This window comes from Nicotiana tomentosiformis, chromosome 9 (genome assembly GCF_000390325.3).
Source record: "Nicotiana tomentosiformis chromosome 9, ASM39032v3, whole genome shotgun sequence".
Classification (NCBI taxonomy): Eukaryota; Viridiplantae; Streptophyta; class Magnoliopsida; order Solanales; family Solanaceae; genus Nicotiana; species Nicotiana tomentosiformis.
In genome coordinates this window covers 93,001,319-93,018,009 of record NC_090820.1, presented here as the reverse complement: position 1 = coordinate 93,018,009, position 16,691 = coordinate 93,001,319, and the positions used below count along the sequence as shown (strand labels likewise).

The window sequence follows — 16,691 nt, the reverse complement described above, 5'->3', positions numbered from 1 at the left end:
CATATAGATGGTCCTACTTGTGCTAAACAGACCTGATACCGGTGGCAGAACTCTAAAATTATAGGGTCGAGCCCTTCACTCGACCCAGGGTAAATGGACCCAAGGTAAAGGGATACGTATAAACATATGTAAACCCCTCCTTGGAGAAGGCAACCCGCTCTATCATATCCAAGGAAAGGATTTCAAGATTGGGGTAGTTGCAGTCCCCCTTCACAGTTGGAATATTGGAAGGGCGAATGGATGAGGGATACATGTTAACTGGCCAAGTTCGTGAAGAGGCATAAGAAGCCTTTTCTTGAAAGACGTTAGCGATATTGATATGTTATGGTATTATGGTGCTAACAGTGGGAGGTTCGGAATCAACTTCGATCTCCTTATCTTTGTTTTTCTTTGGGCCTCCACCGAAGAGGGGACCGACGTTTCTGAAAAAAACAGTAAAAGACATGGTGATGAAAGGTCAGTAAAACTTTTGATGAGAAAGTTGAAAAAGATGGAAAAACTCCTAAGTAGATGCAAAGAGAAAGAAAGGCTTTTGAAAGTTGTAAAAGTGAAGAAGTAAAAATATTGAGTAGAAATGAAGTTGTAGACTGCAAAACTCGTGGTCATGATTACCTCGAAAATTGGCAAAAATATTTGTTAAATCATGGGAAAACACGTGTTCGGGGTATTAAATGCGAGAAGACGTGCGTCCTTTCAAACGTCAGAGACTATTCAGGAACTTTCCCGCCAAGAAAGGGATCTTCACCAACTTCCCGATAACACAAAGATATATCACCGGAAAGTAGGGGGACTATCTGTGTAGGGTAAAATTGGTTTATAACAAATGATAGAATGGTAACATGACACGTGGAACCAAAGATAGGCAAAGGGCAAGTCAGGGAATAACCAATTTCGAATACAATGAATGCAATCGATATCGGATAAATCCCGAAGGGAGCGTAGCCGACATGAGAGGATCAAAGATTTGTCATTGGATAACATTCAATGAGTGAATATTTACTTACATTAAATGAGTGACCATTGCAGAGAATATTTACATTCATGGTTTGCCGTTACGCGTTCATCAATGTCTCTTTTATTATCATCAAGAGGAGCTTGATCCTAGGATTTTATTTTCCTAGGTAAAGATATAAATAACATGCTCAAAGCCATTGTAAGGACACGAAACTTTTTGCATACAAAAGCTTTATTTTATTACTTTTGTTCTCAATTAAACATCTCTACTTACACTTTGTCGTTACTTTAATTTTTGTCCTCGGAGGCATTGCATTCAGAGCCAGACTTGTCATCTTCTTCAATTTCAATTGTTAATCTTAATTTTAACCTTATCTCTTTATCATTTTTGGATCAAATCAGTTCACTTGTCTATAAACCAAGTAACAAATTTAACTGTGTCGTTTTTCCGGTAAACAACATATATATATATATATATATATATATATATATATATATATATATATATATACTAGAGAAATATTGATATACAAGATGAGAGTTGGAACTAACTTTTTAACTAAAAAAAAAGAGACATCAAAAGAATTAGGGTTGAAGGACTTGAATGTAGTGGTGAAAAAATGGCAGAGAGTAAGGCCACTAGCTGGGGTATAGAAAGAAAAAAAAAAACCATTGATTACTTCTGTTAATCCAATTTCAACAATATATAACTGTTTCTTGATAAAATTAAAGGAGGGATATTATTGTTATCAAGACCGAGCCTTGACCGGAACACTGAGTTCGAATTGGAGATGAAGATCCCTAAGTTGCGGCCGTGATGGAGTTTCATGAATTCGCGTAAACGTAATCTACGTCAAAAAATTTGCCATTTCATATTATATGTTGTCACCCCGGTGTCTATTGCAGCATAAAACCCTCGGTCTTGTTATGAACTTATCATACACATTAATTACTCCCTCCAGTACAAAATTGACTTTTTAGCCTTCGGCACATCCTTTAAGAAAATATTAATTACTAATAAAATAATACTTTAATTGAATTTTCTTAATTAAAATTTACAGGGTAAATTTTACAAATGGTCATATAATTATGACTTTTTTACCCACCAAAATAATATAATTATATTTTTCACACAAAAATCATAAAACTTTCACTAACTCTCACTCAACAATTATAGTGGTCGGAAAACATAATTTTCCGGTAGTACTTTCTTATTTCACGTTTTTTTTTATCTTTTATTTTCAATCTAATAAATAATAACCCAATTAAAATAGAAGAAATACATTTTTTTAGCCACTCTAAAAAATAATAGACGATAATTTTTGTTTATTTGTATATATGTGCATATATATACATATTTTATATAAGTTTTAGTTATCAAATATAATTAATTTTGACTGACCGGCTAATTTATATTTTTCTCTTAAAATATTAATGACCCAATCTGAGCAGACCTAATACCCATATTTATAAATTAAAATAATACTAAAAGTATATTTCCCCCTCCCCTTCCTAAAAAAACTTAATTTAGAATGTATGAGATTTTGACCCCCCCCCCCCCTCCCCCCTCCAAAAAAAAAAAAGGTATGAATAATTAGAGAGCTATTGAAACAATAATGCTATCCATTTTAATGCAAATTTTGAAAATAAAAATAGAATTATCATGTTTTGAAAGATTTATTTTTAGTATTATTTTAATTTATTCACATGGGTATTGTCGGAAGGGGTTGAGTCAGCTTGGTTCATTTTTATTTTAATTAGATTATTATTTATTAGACTAAAAAAAAATTCCATCGAAAAATTGTATTATTCGGTTACCCTGATTTTTGTGTGAGTTAGTGAAAGTTTTATAATTTTTGTGCGAAAAAATAAAGTTATATGATTTTGAAAAAAAAAAAAAAAGAGACATAGTTATATAACCATTTGTTAATTTGACACATTGAGATACGTAAATAATGGCAAATTAAAAAAAATAAAGTTAATTCCTTCTTGGGTATAAGGACACTTATTTTGGACCAAAATAAAGAGGTTAAAATGTCACTTATTATGGATCAGAGGGAGTAATAATTATATATATATATTTTTTAAGAAGGCAGCTTGGTGCACGAAGCATCCCGCGTTCACGCATGGTCTGAGAAAGAGTCGCACCTCAAGGGGGTGTGATGAAGACAAGCTACTCTGATGCAAACATCAGTGACTGATTCCACGACTCGTACTCGTGACCTATAGATCATATTGAGACAACTTTATTATTGCTCCGTAATATTTTGTCTTTCGAAAAAGGAAAAAAAGGACTTCAAACAAATAAAAATTATGCTGCACGAAGTTTAATAAGTCAGAGATTACTAAACGTAAAGAACTTTGTCAGTCAACTCAAAGAAGGCACCGTGATCGGAACTGATCCTCTAACGGCCCAAAGCATTTGAATATTGGTTTAGTAGTCTTGTTGCTTGCGGATTATTAATGCTCCATGTAAATTAATTAGACAGATCGAAATCTGGGGCATGTGAAGGGTATCATGTAAGCTGGGCAAGGTACATGCCAAGTGATTTTTACATTTTCATATAATTGTTTTAAAAAAAATATATGAGCAATTATTAAATCCATGTCTAACATTGTTCGAAAGTATAATATCCTAGAGCTATATTTGCATAACTTTTTAAAATAAGAATAAAATCTAAAAGGTGACCTAAAAATAAACATTTGCATAAATTAACATTCAAGTTTAGATAGGTTCAACAAGATGAAATTTAAAAAGAAAAAAAAGGGTCATGCCCAAAATTTAATTAGGTCAAAGCGAGTTAGAATCAAAGATTCATTGAGTAACATGGTTTGAATCAAAATGAATATAAGTAAGATGCATCAAATAATATGATCATAACTCAACTCATCAAAGTTGATCAACTTAAAATGAGTTGAATAATGAGTCATAATTCAATCCGTTGAATAATGAGTCATAATCCAATTCGTCTAAACTTGTTACAAGTCACAAAACTTCTAATTACCTCGTAAAGATTTAGTGTCATTTCCGGGAACAAAGATTTAGATTTATTCAATTTCAAACTTAATATTCCTATACCAAGCTTGAATTTTGATAGAATGTCTTTAAATGAAATTTCCCGCCAAAAATAAAACTGGAAAATTTTTCATGTATTTTGGTACCTATCACATTTAACCTGCCTATTGACAGAGAGGAGATGATAGTAAGATAGTGAATGCCATAAAGTAATGGCTGCGAATAGGTTTTTGTGGTCCTACTTACCCTACCTTACTAGGAAACTTTACAACAAAAGTCAATAGTACATAACTTTTTGTTGCATTTGGTAAGGTGAGTAGGGAGGAAATGATTTTGGTTGATGTCTAAGTTCATCAATTAACTATACACAAGTAATAAGATATTTTTAATGATCAAATTTATTTTTTTATGTATATTTTTCTCTCTATGGGTCGATATTTGCTAGTTTTGAACAAAACTTTTGTCAAAATATTTTCAGTTTTGTATTTTTGAATACTTTAATTAAGAATATTAGAGTGTATGGCTCTATGCACTAGTTAGTATTCAAACCGAATAAAACGACATTACCGAACCGAATAAACTGAAACCGAAAGGAGAAAAACCGAACCATACCGAATTGAATTAGGTACGGTATGAGGACATGACCCTCGATAGGAGGGTGTGGAGGTCGAACATTAGAATTGTAGGTTGACAGGCAGTCTAGAGTTTCGTCTAGTCTTCCCAATACTATTAGTACTAGTCTTATATTTTTCTATTCCTAACCCCTTGCTATTTCACATTGCGTCATTATTTTCAGTGAGATTGACACTATTCTTGTAGTGTCGTATTCTTAGATCTTTGTTATTATACGTATCTGTATTTGCGTCCATGTCTAATTACCTTGTTGTTGCTACTGTTTGTTTATTGCTTCATTTTCACTTCTTTTGAGCCAAGAATCTTTCGAAAACAGTCTCTCTATCGTCATAAGGTAAGGTAAGATGTACGTACACTTTACCCTCCCGAACCACACTTATGGAATTTTACTAGATTTGTTGTTGTGGTTCTATAATTACCATGTTAGATTTTGACACTATTTAGTGGTATTGTTGTACGATTAGTTGACTATCTGAAATTTTGCGTGGTTCGATTCCTCACCTTATTATTCGATCTTTCATTTCCCTTTCCCTTTCTTCTATGTATAATCGAAAATTAAAGAAAAACCCCTATCGAGAGATCAAAAGGGAATCCGTGACAAGTGATTTTTGATTTTTGTCCACCTCCCCCTTCCACCCTTTTCGACCTCTTTTTGACCGCCAACATCTCAAAAGTGGTAAATCAAAAGTATCAAAAGCAACACCTGCTTAGCAAATTTGGTGGAAAAGGTTAATAAGCCGTAATCATACATTTTGTCAAAATAAATTTGGGTTTTATTTAGCAAACACAAGTTTGACCATAAATTTTGTTTATATTTTGACAAAATCCCAAATCTTAAAAATAGCTCAATAGCTGGTTTTGGGCCAAATCCCTAATAATACACATGTTTTTCCAAAATAAATTTAGAAAATATATTTTAAAAATGTATGTCCAAACATATTTTCATCTTTAAGCCAAACTTCATCAAAAATAAATTTGGGAATCTAAGACCAAAAACTACCCAAGAGAATACGAAAAACGATAGAGCAGTGAAAAGTTAAAAATGAGTATACCAACAGTATCAAAATGTAGGATAGGTTTATGATAGGATTTAACACGTCTTAGAAATGCAGATTGCAGGTAATAAAAGTAGTAAGTAAAACACATGACCCACCAATTATTGCTCTCTCCTGTTTATTACTACTAATTTATATGATTTCTCATTTAATACTTCCAAAATAATTGGTCTTGTGAGTCCTTTTTGCTCACAAGTGCAGCTATTTAGGTTATTTATTTCTTCCTTTTTCTTTCTCCATCAACAACTCTTTACTCACTTCACTTCTCGATATAATTTACACCTTTCAACCTAATTCTTGAACATCTGATTATTTGCAGGACTAATAGGAGAGGTAGAATCAGGCATTAAGATAGTCAGCCTATATCACACACATAGAGGTCGTTTGGTATGTGGTATAAAAAGATATAGTGCCGGTATAAAAATTTAATACCACCATAATATTTTATTTGGTTGGCAAATCTGATATAAATTATTTCGGGATTAAAATTAGTACCGGGAGAACTTATGCCTTGTAGAGGGTGGGGTAATTAGTACCAGGATAACTTATACTTTCTTTTTAGAAATTATTAAAATTGTCATTTTTAATACATCATACCAAACAGTGAAAAAAAAAAATCCTAGCATAACTAATCTCATCATAACTTTTTCCAGCATAACTTATCCCGGAATAAACTCTTCATTTGTTCCCGTTAACGACCACAAAGCCCAACACTGCTCCTGCTCGCTACTTGCCCACTTGCCCTTTTTTACTACTTTGACTAGCGCCCCAAACTCCTCAATCAATATCAACAAGATATCGTGACTGCTTAGGCTTAGTTTACTTTGGTTTGAATGTAAACTAAAATAAGCGGAAGTCGTATTCAAACCAAACGACCCCTTAGGCAAAGGCGGATCCAGTGTGAGAGTTACGGGTTCAATTGAACTTATAACTTTTGACGCGGAGTAAAAATTCATTAAAATTGCAAAAATTATAAATTTGAACCCATAACTTTAAATATATAATGGGTTCAATATTAAAAATTTTAAAAATTGAACCTATAAAATTTAAATTCTGAATCCGTCTATGTCTTTAGGTGTAGCCCTTCCTCATCTTTCTGCACATCCTTAATAAGGAATCGAGCTTCGTTTGCCATAGCTCCCAAGAACGTAACGCTTCTAGCAATGGTATAAAAGCTATGCACTAGGGATAAATACTTTTTACTTTGGTCGATAGTAAAAGTGTAGCTAAATTCTTAAGATTGGAATTGGAATCTGATAATTCTGTTCCCAACAGCCAGGACCATTCTTCTTCTAAAGCAGAATTTGAAGCAAGAGTACGTCATTTTTTATCAACAGAAGGAGCAAAATAGTGGTCGAAATTTAGACCGCTCAAGAACTGATTAAGAGAGAAAGAGGCAATTATCCAACACTAAACTAAACGTAACATCAAAACTGTTTCCTCTTTTATTTTTTCATCCCACTATTTAGGGCTCATGGCACCAAAATAATAAGACCTAGCCTAGTTTTTTTTTTTTCGAGCTACCAATAACTATCGTCTTTCAACAGGTTCAATCATCTTTTTACTAGTCCGTAAGTTATAGAAGACTCTATTGAGTAAAAATTTGAATAACTTTAAAAATATTATCAGGTGTGTCAATCCGTTTTTAGAAAATTAAGGGTGAGTTTGATAATATTTTTAAAGAATTAGAACAACATAAATTAAAGCGAAAAGTCAAGTCACTTCGATAATATTTTTGAAAAATTAGATCAACATAACTTAAAACGTATTCTTTCAATTGATTCTTTTTCACTTTTAAGGGGTTGGATAACGATCAATTAGGACCAATAATTTCAAACACACAACACGTTAAAATTTGCCAACCCACATTAAACCATAGGTTAATAACATTAATTTATTCCTTTGAAAACCGTTCCTCAATAAAAACTCTTGAAAAGTGAGAAATCTCCACATGTATTTCACACTTCACCACAGCACACTCACTCCCCGTCTCTCACTCACTCATTTGCAAAAATAGCCACAGCAGCAAAATCTCCACCTTTTTCTTCCTCCTTATCAATGGCTACTATTCCATTTTCTCTACTTTTCTTCATTCTATTTCTCTTTAGCCCATTTTTCATATCCTTTGCCCAAAAAAACCCAGAAATTCAAGCCCTTGAATCGTTCAAACTTAATATTCATGACCCAATTGGAGCACTCAACAACTGGGATTCTAAATCTCCTTCTGCTCCATGTGATTGGCGGGGAATCGTTTGTTTAAACGACAGCGTTAGTGAACTCCGTTTGCCACGTCTACAGTTGAGTGGTCCACTCACTGCGGAAATTGCTAACTTGCGCATGTTGCGTAAGCTTAGCCTCCGTTCCAATTTCTTCAATGGTACTATCCCTGCTTCACTTTCCAAATGCACATTACTTGATACTGTTTTCTTACAGTACAACTCGTTTTCCGGCGAGATTCCGCCGGAGATATTGAAGCTGAAACAACTTCTTACTTTTAATGTTGCCGGAAATCAGATGTATGGTGAAATCCCTGGCGAGCTGCCGGCGAGTATCCGGTACTTTGATATTTCTTCAAATTTGTTCTCCGGTAGCATACCGGAGGAAATATCGGAACCGTCTCAGCTTACTCTGTTCAATATTTCTTACAACCAATTTTCTGGAGGAATTCCGGCGAGTTTTGGTTTACTTCAGCAGCTTCAGTATATTTTACTTGATTATAATAAATTAGAAGGAACATTGCCTTCTGCAATTGCTAACTGTTCATTTTTAGTGCATTTGAGTGCTGAAGGCAATAGTATTAGTGGTATTATACCTGCGGCAATTGCTGCTCTTCCTAAGATTAATGTGATTAATTTATCGCATAATAACCTTTCTGGATTTTTACCACCTTCAATGTTCTGCAATGGTTCTGTAAATCCTCCGTCCCTTAGGATTATTCAATTGAATCACAATGCTTTTACGGAGATTTTGCAGCCACAGTTGTCAACTTGTGTTAGTTTTTTGCAAGTTTTGGATCTACAACAGAATCAGATACATGGAAATTTTCCAACTTTCTTGACAGACAATTCTACATTGAGGTCTCTGGACTTGTCAGGGAATTTGTTTTCGGGTAAAATCCCCGGTTCTATTGGTAATTTGTTGAGATTGGAGCAACTTAGAATGGCAAATAATTCGTTTGAGGGTGATATACCCGTTGGGATTACAAAATGTAGTGGTCTGATGGTTCTTGATCTTGAAGGGAACCGATTGATAGGGGAAATTCCGCGCTTTTTAGGTGATTTTAAAAGCTTGAAGATTTTGTCACTCGGAAGAAATCAGTTTTCGGGTTTGATTCCATCTAGTTTTGGCAATATCACTAGTCTTGAAAGTCTGAATTTGGAAGGGAATCGTCTGACGGGAAGCTTGCCTGAGGAGTTAATGTTTTTGAGCAATTTAAGTATATTAGACCTTAGTGGAAACAAGTTTTCTGGTAGTATTCCTGATGGTATTTGGAACTTTCAGCAGTTATCAGTTCTGAACATGAGTAGAAATGGATTGTCAGGGAGTATTCCGTCTAGCATTGGAACTCTGTATAAGCTAGTAGCTCTTGATTTGAGTGGACAGAATTTATCCGGGGAATTGCCATCAGATATTGCTGGTTTGCCTAATTTACAAGTGATTGCTTTGCAAGAAAACAAGTTGTCTGGGAATGTTCCTGAAGGTTTTAGTAGCTTAATGGGTCTGCAGTACTTGAATCTATCTTCCAATTCATTTTCGGGTCATATACCATCTACGTTTGGCTTCTTGACCTCGTTAGTTGTCCTTTCATTGTCTAACAATAACATATCTGGTTCAATTCCTCCCGACTTGGGTAATTCCTCTGCTTTGGAAGCTTTAAATCTGCGGTCAAATTCATTGAGTGGCCAAATTCCTGCTGATCTTGCACGTCTTTCCCGCTTGAGTGTGCTAAATTTGGGAAGAAATAACCTGACGGGTGAAATCCCAGAAATTATTTCAAATTGTTCATCCCTCACGTCGCTTGTGTTGGACATGAACCATCTTTCCGGGATCATACCAGCGTCACTGTCGAGCTTATTAAGCTTAAATACGCTTGACCTCTCTGGAAACAACTTGAATGGAGAAATCCCAGAAAATCTTACAATGCTCCCGAACTTGGTGAACTTCAATGTGTCAAACAATAAATTGGAAGGCGAGATACCAATGACGCTCGGCTCTCGTTTTAATGACCCATTGGATTACATTGGCAATCAGGGTTTGTGCGGGGAGCCATTGGACATAAAATGTGAGAGATATCGTAATGATAGGAAAAGACTGATTATGTTTATTGCAGTGGCTGCAAGTGGAGGTCTTCTCCTTGCATCATGCTGCTGCTTTTACATATACGCCCTGTTGAGGTGGCGCAGGAAGCTCAAAGAAAAGGCAGCTGGAGAGAAGAAGCATAGCCCTGCAAGGGTTAGTTCAAGGTCCAGTCGCAGTCGTGGCAGTGGCGTCAATGGTGGACCAAAACTTGTTATGTTCAATAACAAAATCACAGTCGCTGAAACAATTGAAGCAACAAGGGAATTTGATGAGGAAAACGTGCTAAGCAGAACACGCCACGGAGTGCTGTTCAAGGCCTGTTACAATGACGGAATGCTACTTTCAATCTGTAGACTACCAGATGGATCACTAGACGAGAACAAGTTCAGAAAAGAGGCCGAATCACTTGGCAGATTGAAGCACAGAAACCTAACTGTTCTCCGCGGGTACTATGCTGGCCCCCCAGACCTTAGACTACTTGCTTATGATTACATGCCAAATGGGAACCTTGCGACACTGCTTCAAGAAGCATCCCACCAAGATGGTCATGTCCTCAATTGGCCAATGCGACACCTCATTGCACTTGGCATTGCGCGTGCATTGGCTTTCCTCCACGCATCCTCTATTGTTCATGGAGATGTTAAACCACAAAATGTCCTATTCGATGCAGACTTTGAAGCCCATCTTTCAGATTTTGGACTAGACAAGCTTACAGTGGCCACATCAGCCGAGCCTTCTACTTCAACATCAGTTGGGACTATAGGATACGTAGCGCCAGAAACAGCATTAACAGGAGAAGCCACGAGACAGTCAGATGTTTATAGCTTTGGCATTGTATTACTGGAACTACTAACAGGAAAAAGGCCATTAATGTTCACTCAAGATGAGGACATTGTGAAATGGGTAAAGAGGCAATTACAGAGAGGGCAAATATCAGAACTGTTAGAGCCAGGATTGCTTGAGTTGGACCCAGAATCATCAGAATGGGAGGAGTTTTTGTTAGGAATAAAAGTAGGTTTGCTTTGCACAGCACCGGACCCCCTAGATCGACCCACCATGACCGACGTTGTGTTCATGCTTGAAGGTTGTCGCGTCGGCCCCAATATATCTTCTGCTGATCCCACCGATCAAATTTCGCTCGCCTGAAGAATCAACACCTGCAATGGTAACGCGTAAAAACCTAAGGTTTCATTCTAATTCTTTGCCTTTTTTATTGGCTCTGTTAATATTTGTGGAATTTTGATTACATTGTAACAGTAGCTAGCACCAACTGTTCAGTTTAAATTCTCAAATTTTGTAGCTATAGCCATTTTATTGATTCTGTTTTCTATTACAAAAAATTAAAGTGTGTTCTCATTACCTGTTTAAGCTTTTAGATAGGTGGTTATACAATTCAAGAATTCCTTTAGGTGGAGACCGGACTACAGCGTAATACTACTAAGGTTTTTTTTGTGAAAGAAAATGTTGGAACACTTTTAGGGAGTCATTAATAGGACACGTGTGCACTTAATTAGTAGGATTGAAGGTACTTAAAGGGAACTGAAATGTTGCCATTATTGTAAACTTTAGAATTAATGGTATACATAGAGAGACACCCTGTCAAAAAGAAAGAAAAACACAATAGTCAAAAGTCGTATTTTCAAGAATGCGTTAAGGTGTGTATAATCACTATTCAGAAGCATTAATGAAGAAGTAAGATGCATTAAAGGAGTGTGTAATCGCTATTCAGCAGCATTAATGAAGTAGGGATCAGTACTTTCGGCGTGAAACATAAATTATGTGAAAACATTTACTATAATTACAATAAATATTGGGACTAAATCCATAGTCTTAAGATTACAACGGGTTCAATTTCAAGGACCTTAAAGATTGTATCCATAGAATTTAAATCATGGATCCGCCTCTGAGTCTATACGATTATAGTTTAGTTACTTCCTCTCACAACTTGTTTTTCAACATGCCTACAACCATGGCCGGATCTGTAATGTTGTGTACGGGTAAAACCAAGCCCACTGAATGACTCAATTTCTCGGTGAGTCAAGCGGAGCAGGAACGTAACCGTAATGAGTCGGAGTCAGAGCGATGAGCCCCTCGTATCAGGGCTCAGGCAAAACACCTGCCCTCGGGGATATCAAGACCATGTCCTCCGGGTCCGGTTCGAGGATCAAGACTTCGTAAAGCATTACCAAGCAGCTGTACACGACTAACAAAAGGTCGTGATGTCCGTGCTCAACCAGATATCGCGGCGTAAATCTTAGCCCGTATCGGCAAAAAATCAGTGATTAGCGAAACATAATTTTTTTTACCTTTCTTAAAATTGTACTTAGGGTAAAACTCTCTTATTATATAAAGGGGGAAGCTTACTTGTGGTGGATCCCGGGAGACAAACAATTTATTTCAATTCCCTTTGTTGTTCAAAGTTCTTACTTTTGTTCTTAAGTTCTTCGTAAGTACAAGCTCGGAATCGAGGGCAGGCTCCTCATCGAGCCATCAACCGAGCTCGGAATCACCCTTATCATTGGTTTGGCCATTTATTACGTCTTTCATTTGCTTAATCTGACGTCATTAATCACTTGTATTGAATTAATCCACATATCCTTAAAACCACATATAAATTTAATTGTTATCCGTTTTAAGGGTAAACAAATGTAACATGGGATTTTTCGTGGACTTCCGAAAAACGATTTATTACTACATTTGATTCTGTGCTAAGGCATTAGAAATGTTTGCAGTTGTAAAAAGATGCTAAAGATAATAGACTTGAAAATTGCCAAAAGGGAAAAAACTTTATATATTCCGGAATATCTTTACAAAGGCCAATAAAAACGGCCTTAACAAAATATATGTACAAGATACAAAAAGAAAAAAAATATATCCTAAGGCATCTCCGCCTGGTCTTCACCGGAAACCGACTCGTAACCAGAACAGTTGGGGCCTTCGAATTCTTCAGAGCCCTCGGAGCCCTCTTCACCTCGGGGTTCAGCTAGCCTCTTAGCCTCGGCCTCGAATCTTTTTGCCTCTTCGATCTCGGCAGATAGGTCAAAGCCTCGGGCATGTATTTCTTAGAGGGTCTCCTTTCGGGATAGCCGCCTCACGTACTTAACAGTAGTTTTCAGGCGGTCCTCGGCTGTTTCAACATCGGCCTTGTATTGGGCCACCATCTCGTCAACATCAGCTGAGGTTGCTTCCAACTAGGACCTCGTTATTTCGAGCTCTTTGCCAAGTGCATCCCGTTCATCGATGACCGAGCCTAGTTGAGCTTGTTGGTCCTCATTTTGTCGAGCTCGTGCATTGGCCTTCTCCTTCGCCACCCGAAGCTGAACTTCCACCGAAGACAGCTTGGTTTGGGCAGTCTCCTTCTCCGAGGCCAGCAGGTCCATCTTATTTTTCCACCCACCGGCCATCACTTGGATCTCATCCATCTCCTTGCGGAGTTGGTCGATCTTCTGCTAGACCTGCGAAGTAATGTTGTTATCCTTTGCGACCGGATCTTCGTTTCGAACTTCGAAAACCTTTACCTTTTTCACCAAGTCGCCATGCTCCTGCCTTAAGGCCGATGCCTCTTTCTGAGTCCATCCAGCTTGGCCTGGAGGTTCTTGGCGAGCCCCTCCTGCTGCTCGCTAAGAAGCTTGTACATGTCCCTTTTTTGTGCAAGCTCCTTCATCTTGAGCTCGAGTTGATTGACTTCAACCCGGTATCGGAGGAAACTCTCGTGGTGAAGTACCTAGGCCTGTAAAAAGGCGAAAAATGTAAGATACGTCAAAAACAGATAACAATAGATAGATGGGAGGGAACAATGCGTTACCCGGTTCAGCGTTTGCTGCGCGTCATTGAAAATGCATGGTACGTTCACCGCATTCAGTTTTGCCTGGTCCTCCTCGGTCACCAGGCATCGGAGGTAGCTAGCTACCCCCATAGGAGCGGACAGAACCGGGGCATCCTCCGGGACGGTCAGTAGGATCGATCTCTTCTGACCGAGGTACACACTCGGAGCGGGGAACTGATTGATCGATTTCGGGTCCGAGCTCGGCCCGCCAGCTTCTAAGGAAGTGTTTTTTTTCGGGACTTCCAGGTCGCCCAGCCCGGAGAAGTCCTCCAAAGCGGATGAGTCCACACCGTCAAAAAAAGAGTGAAAGGGATCTTCCGCACCCTGGCCCCCCTCGTTGGATTTTTCCTTTCTCGCTTGGGCCTTCTCGAGCATATATTCAGTATAGTAGGGCGTCCCCGAGATCTCAATTACGCCGGGTGCTTCCTTTGGAGCAGAACCAGCATCCTGGGAAGTTTTACCCTGGGTATCCACGTCGGTTTTTTGAGTTTGAGGGGGGTCGATCTCACGAGTCTCCCCCTCGGATGCATCCCAGTCCCCGGGATAGGTCGTCCCGTGGGTTACAAAAATAGATTCATCCTCCGGCTCGTCCCTAAGCCGGAGGAGGGAATCGGAGGCTGGCACCCGGCAACTGGAGCCCCTCATGGGCTTGCGGAGCACCCGTTTCTTTGGTTTTTCAGCTCGGAGCCCGGGGATTTTCTTTTCCTCTTCTTTTTTCCCTCCGTGGCTACAACGGAGGGTTCAACGGACGAGGGCACATCTTCATCCCCTTCCGAAGGCCTAAGTTTGGTGGTCTTAGGCAATCCTGCAACAACAAAGAGGGAAGAGTAGTTAGTATAATAAAAAGTGAAGACATAGTGTTGGCTACTCGGAAAGAGGACTTACCATGAGAATGGGCCTCCCATCAGCCATTCGAGAGTCCGCGCCATGTGCGTTCGAAGTACGACATCTGAGTACACATGCCCTCGATCCACTCCTTTAACCGGGGCGACAACTGCACAACCACAAACATGAATGAGAAGATAGAAACGAAAGAAGAAGAATTTTCGATGTTGAAAGAGGGAGTTGCACTTACGAGACACATTCCACCTCTCAAGAAATGTCATGTATTCCGGGGGGATCAGATCCTCGATTTTCACCCGAACAAAGCGTCCCTGCCAGCCCCGGTTTCGATCTTCGTCAATACTGGAGAAGGGGCCTTGCTGGCCCGGCGAGTAAGCTTGATCAGTCCTTCTCGGAACATCTGGGGACTGTATAATCGAAGCAGGTGGTCGATTGTGAACCGACGAGATTCAGTTATGTTCATGAAGTAGCGGACGAGGGTCACGATCTTCCACAACGATGGGTGGATTTGCTCGACGCACACCTCGTACCTCTTACAAAAGTCTAGGATGATCGGGTCTATCGGTCCCAGTGTGAAGGTATAAGTATAAACACTTAAATACCCCTCCACGTGGGTAGTGACGGTGTCCTCGGGCCCGAGGACTACTACGCTCTTGCCTTTCCAATTGCAGTCCTTACGAACTATGGGAAGAACATCCTCAGTCACTGAACATATGTACCTCGAGACTCGTTCACCCCGGTCCTGTTTGCGTGAGGGCTTCTCGACTTTAAAGTCATCTGCAATTGAGAAGCCCCCGAGAATGAGAGGCGACAAGGGTGGCTCGATGATCGGTTAGTTAGCAACCACAATGGGGGAAGTCGTTTTGAGGGCAACCATCTAAGGGGCGACCGCTTCAGTACCAACGTCTGGTTGAGAAGATGAAGAGGCAACTTGTTGAGGAACGGTTTTCGATGTTTTGGCCATTGTCATCTGGGGGAGTGTTTGGAAATTTGAGAGAAAAACGCAAAGTTTTGATAAAACGGGTTTTGAAGAACAGAGTATGAAGATTTGGCGACAATTTGGGCAGAAATCTGAATTTGAAGAAGGTTTTGATGATGAATTGAAAGCTCGAAGGTAGCGATTTGGTCGAAAAGTAGAAAAAGGACAAAGGAAGGAGGCTTTTATAGGGAAACAACTAATGCTTCGCATTCGGAGGCAACCTGCCGGTAAGCGACACGTGTCCGAAGTCAGAACAACGCGATTGATGGGATCTTTCAGCTCCCTCGTCGTAACGTACAAAAGAAGGAACCAGAGTCATCTGTCGTTTCCCATCGTTTCGGCGAGCCTACTCTCTGAGAAACGAGGCGACTATCTGTATATGGGTAAAATCGAGCCCATTGAATAACTCGATTTCCCGGCGAGTCAAACGGAGCAAGAACTTAACCGTAATAAATTGGAGTCAGAGCGAGGAAGCCCTCGTATTGCGGCTCGGGCAAAACACCTCCCTTGGGGGTATCAAGACCACGTCCTCCGGGTCCGGTTCGAGGATCAAGACTTCGGAAAGCATTACCAAATAACTGCACACGACTAACAAAGAGCCGTGATGTCCGTGCCCAACCGGATATCGCGGCGTGAATCTCGGCCCGTATCGACAGAAAATCAGTAATTAGCGAAATAGAATATTTTTACCTTTCTTAGAATTGTACTTAGGGCAAAACTCCACTACTATAAAAGGGGGAAGCTTATTATTCATGAAGGACATTGTAACACGCATATCAAGGCAATTTATTTCAATTCTCTTTGTTGTTCAAAGTTCTTACTTTTGTTCTTAAGTTCTTCATAAGTACAAGCTCGGAATCGAGGGCAGTCTCCTCATCGAGCCATCAACCGAGCTCGGAATCACCCTTATCATTGGTTTAGCCATTTATTACGTCTTTCATTTGCTTAATCTGACGTCATTATTCACTTGTATTGAATTAATCCACATATCCTTAAAATCACATATAAATTCAATTGTTATCCGTTTTTAGGGTAAACAAATGTAACATGTGATTTTTCGTGGACTCATTAGTTCTTGCCCAAACC

At 38.8% G+C, this 16,691-nt stretch overlaps 1 protein-coding gene across 1 annotated transcript; it reads left to right on the top strand.

Annotated features, from left to right (window-relative positions):
• Positions 1–7,618: 7,618 nt before the first annotated feature.
• LOC104103754 (probable LRR receptor-like serine/threonine-protein kinase At4g36180) lies at positions 7,619–11,314 on the top strand. The gene has a single exon (XM_009611684.4). The coding sequence runs from the start codon at positions 7,717–7,719 to the stop codon at positions 11,101–11,103; it is 3,387 nt and encodes a 1,128-aa protein (XP_009609979.1). The 5' UTR covers positions 7,619–7,716; the 3' UTR covers positions 11,104–11,314.
• Positions 11,315–16,691: the final 5,377 nt, after the last annotated feature.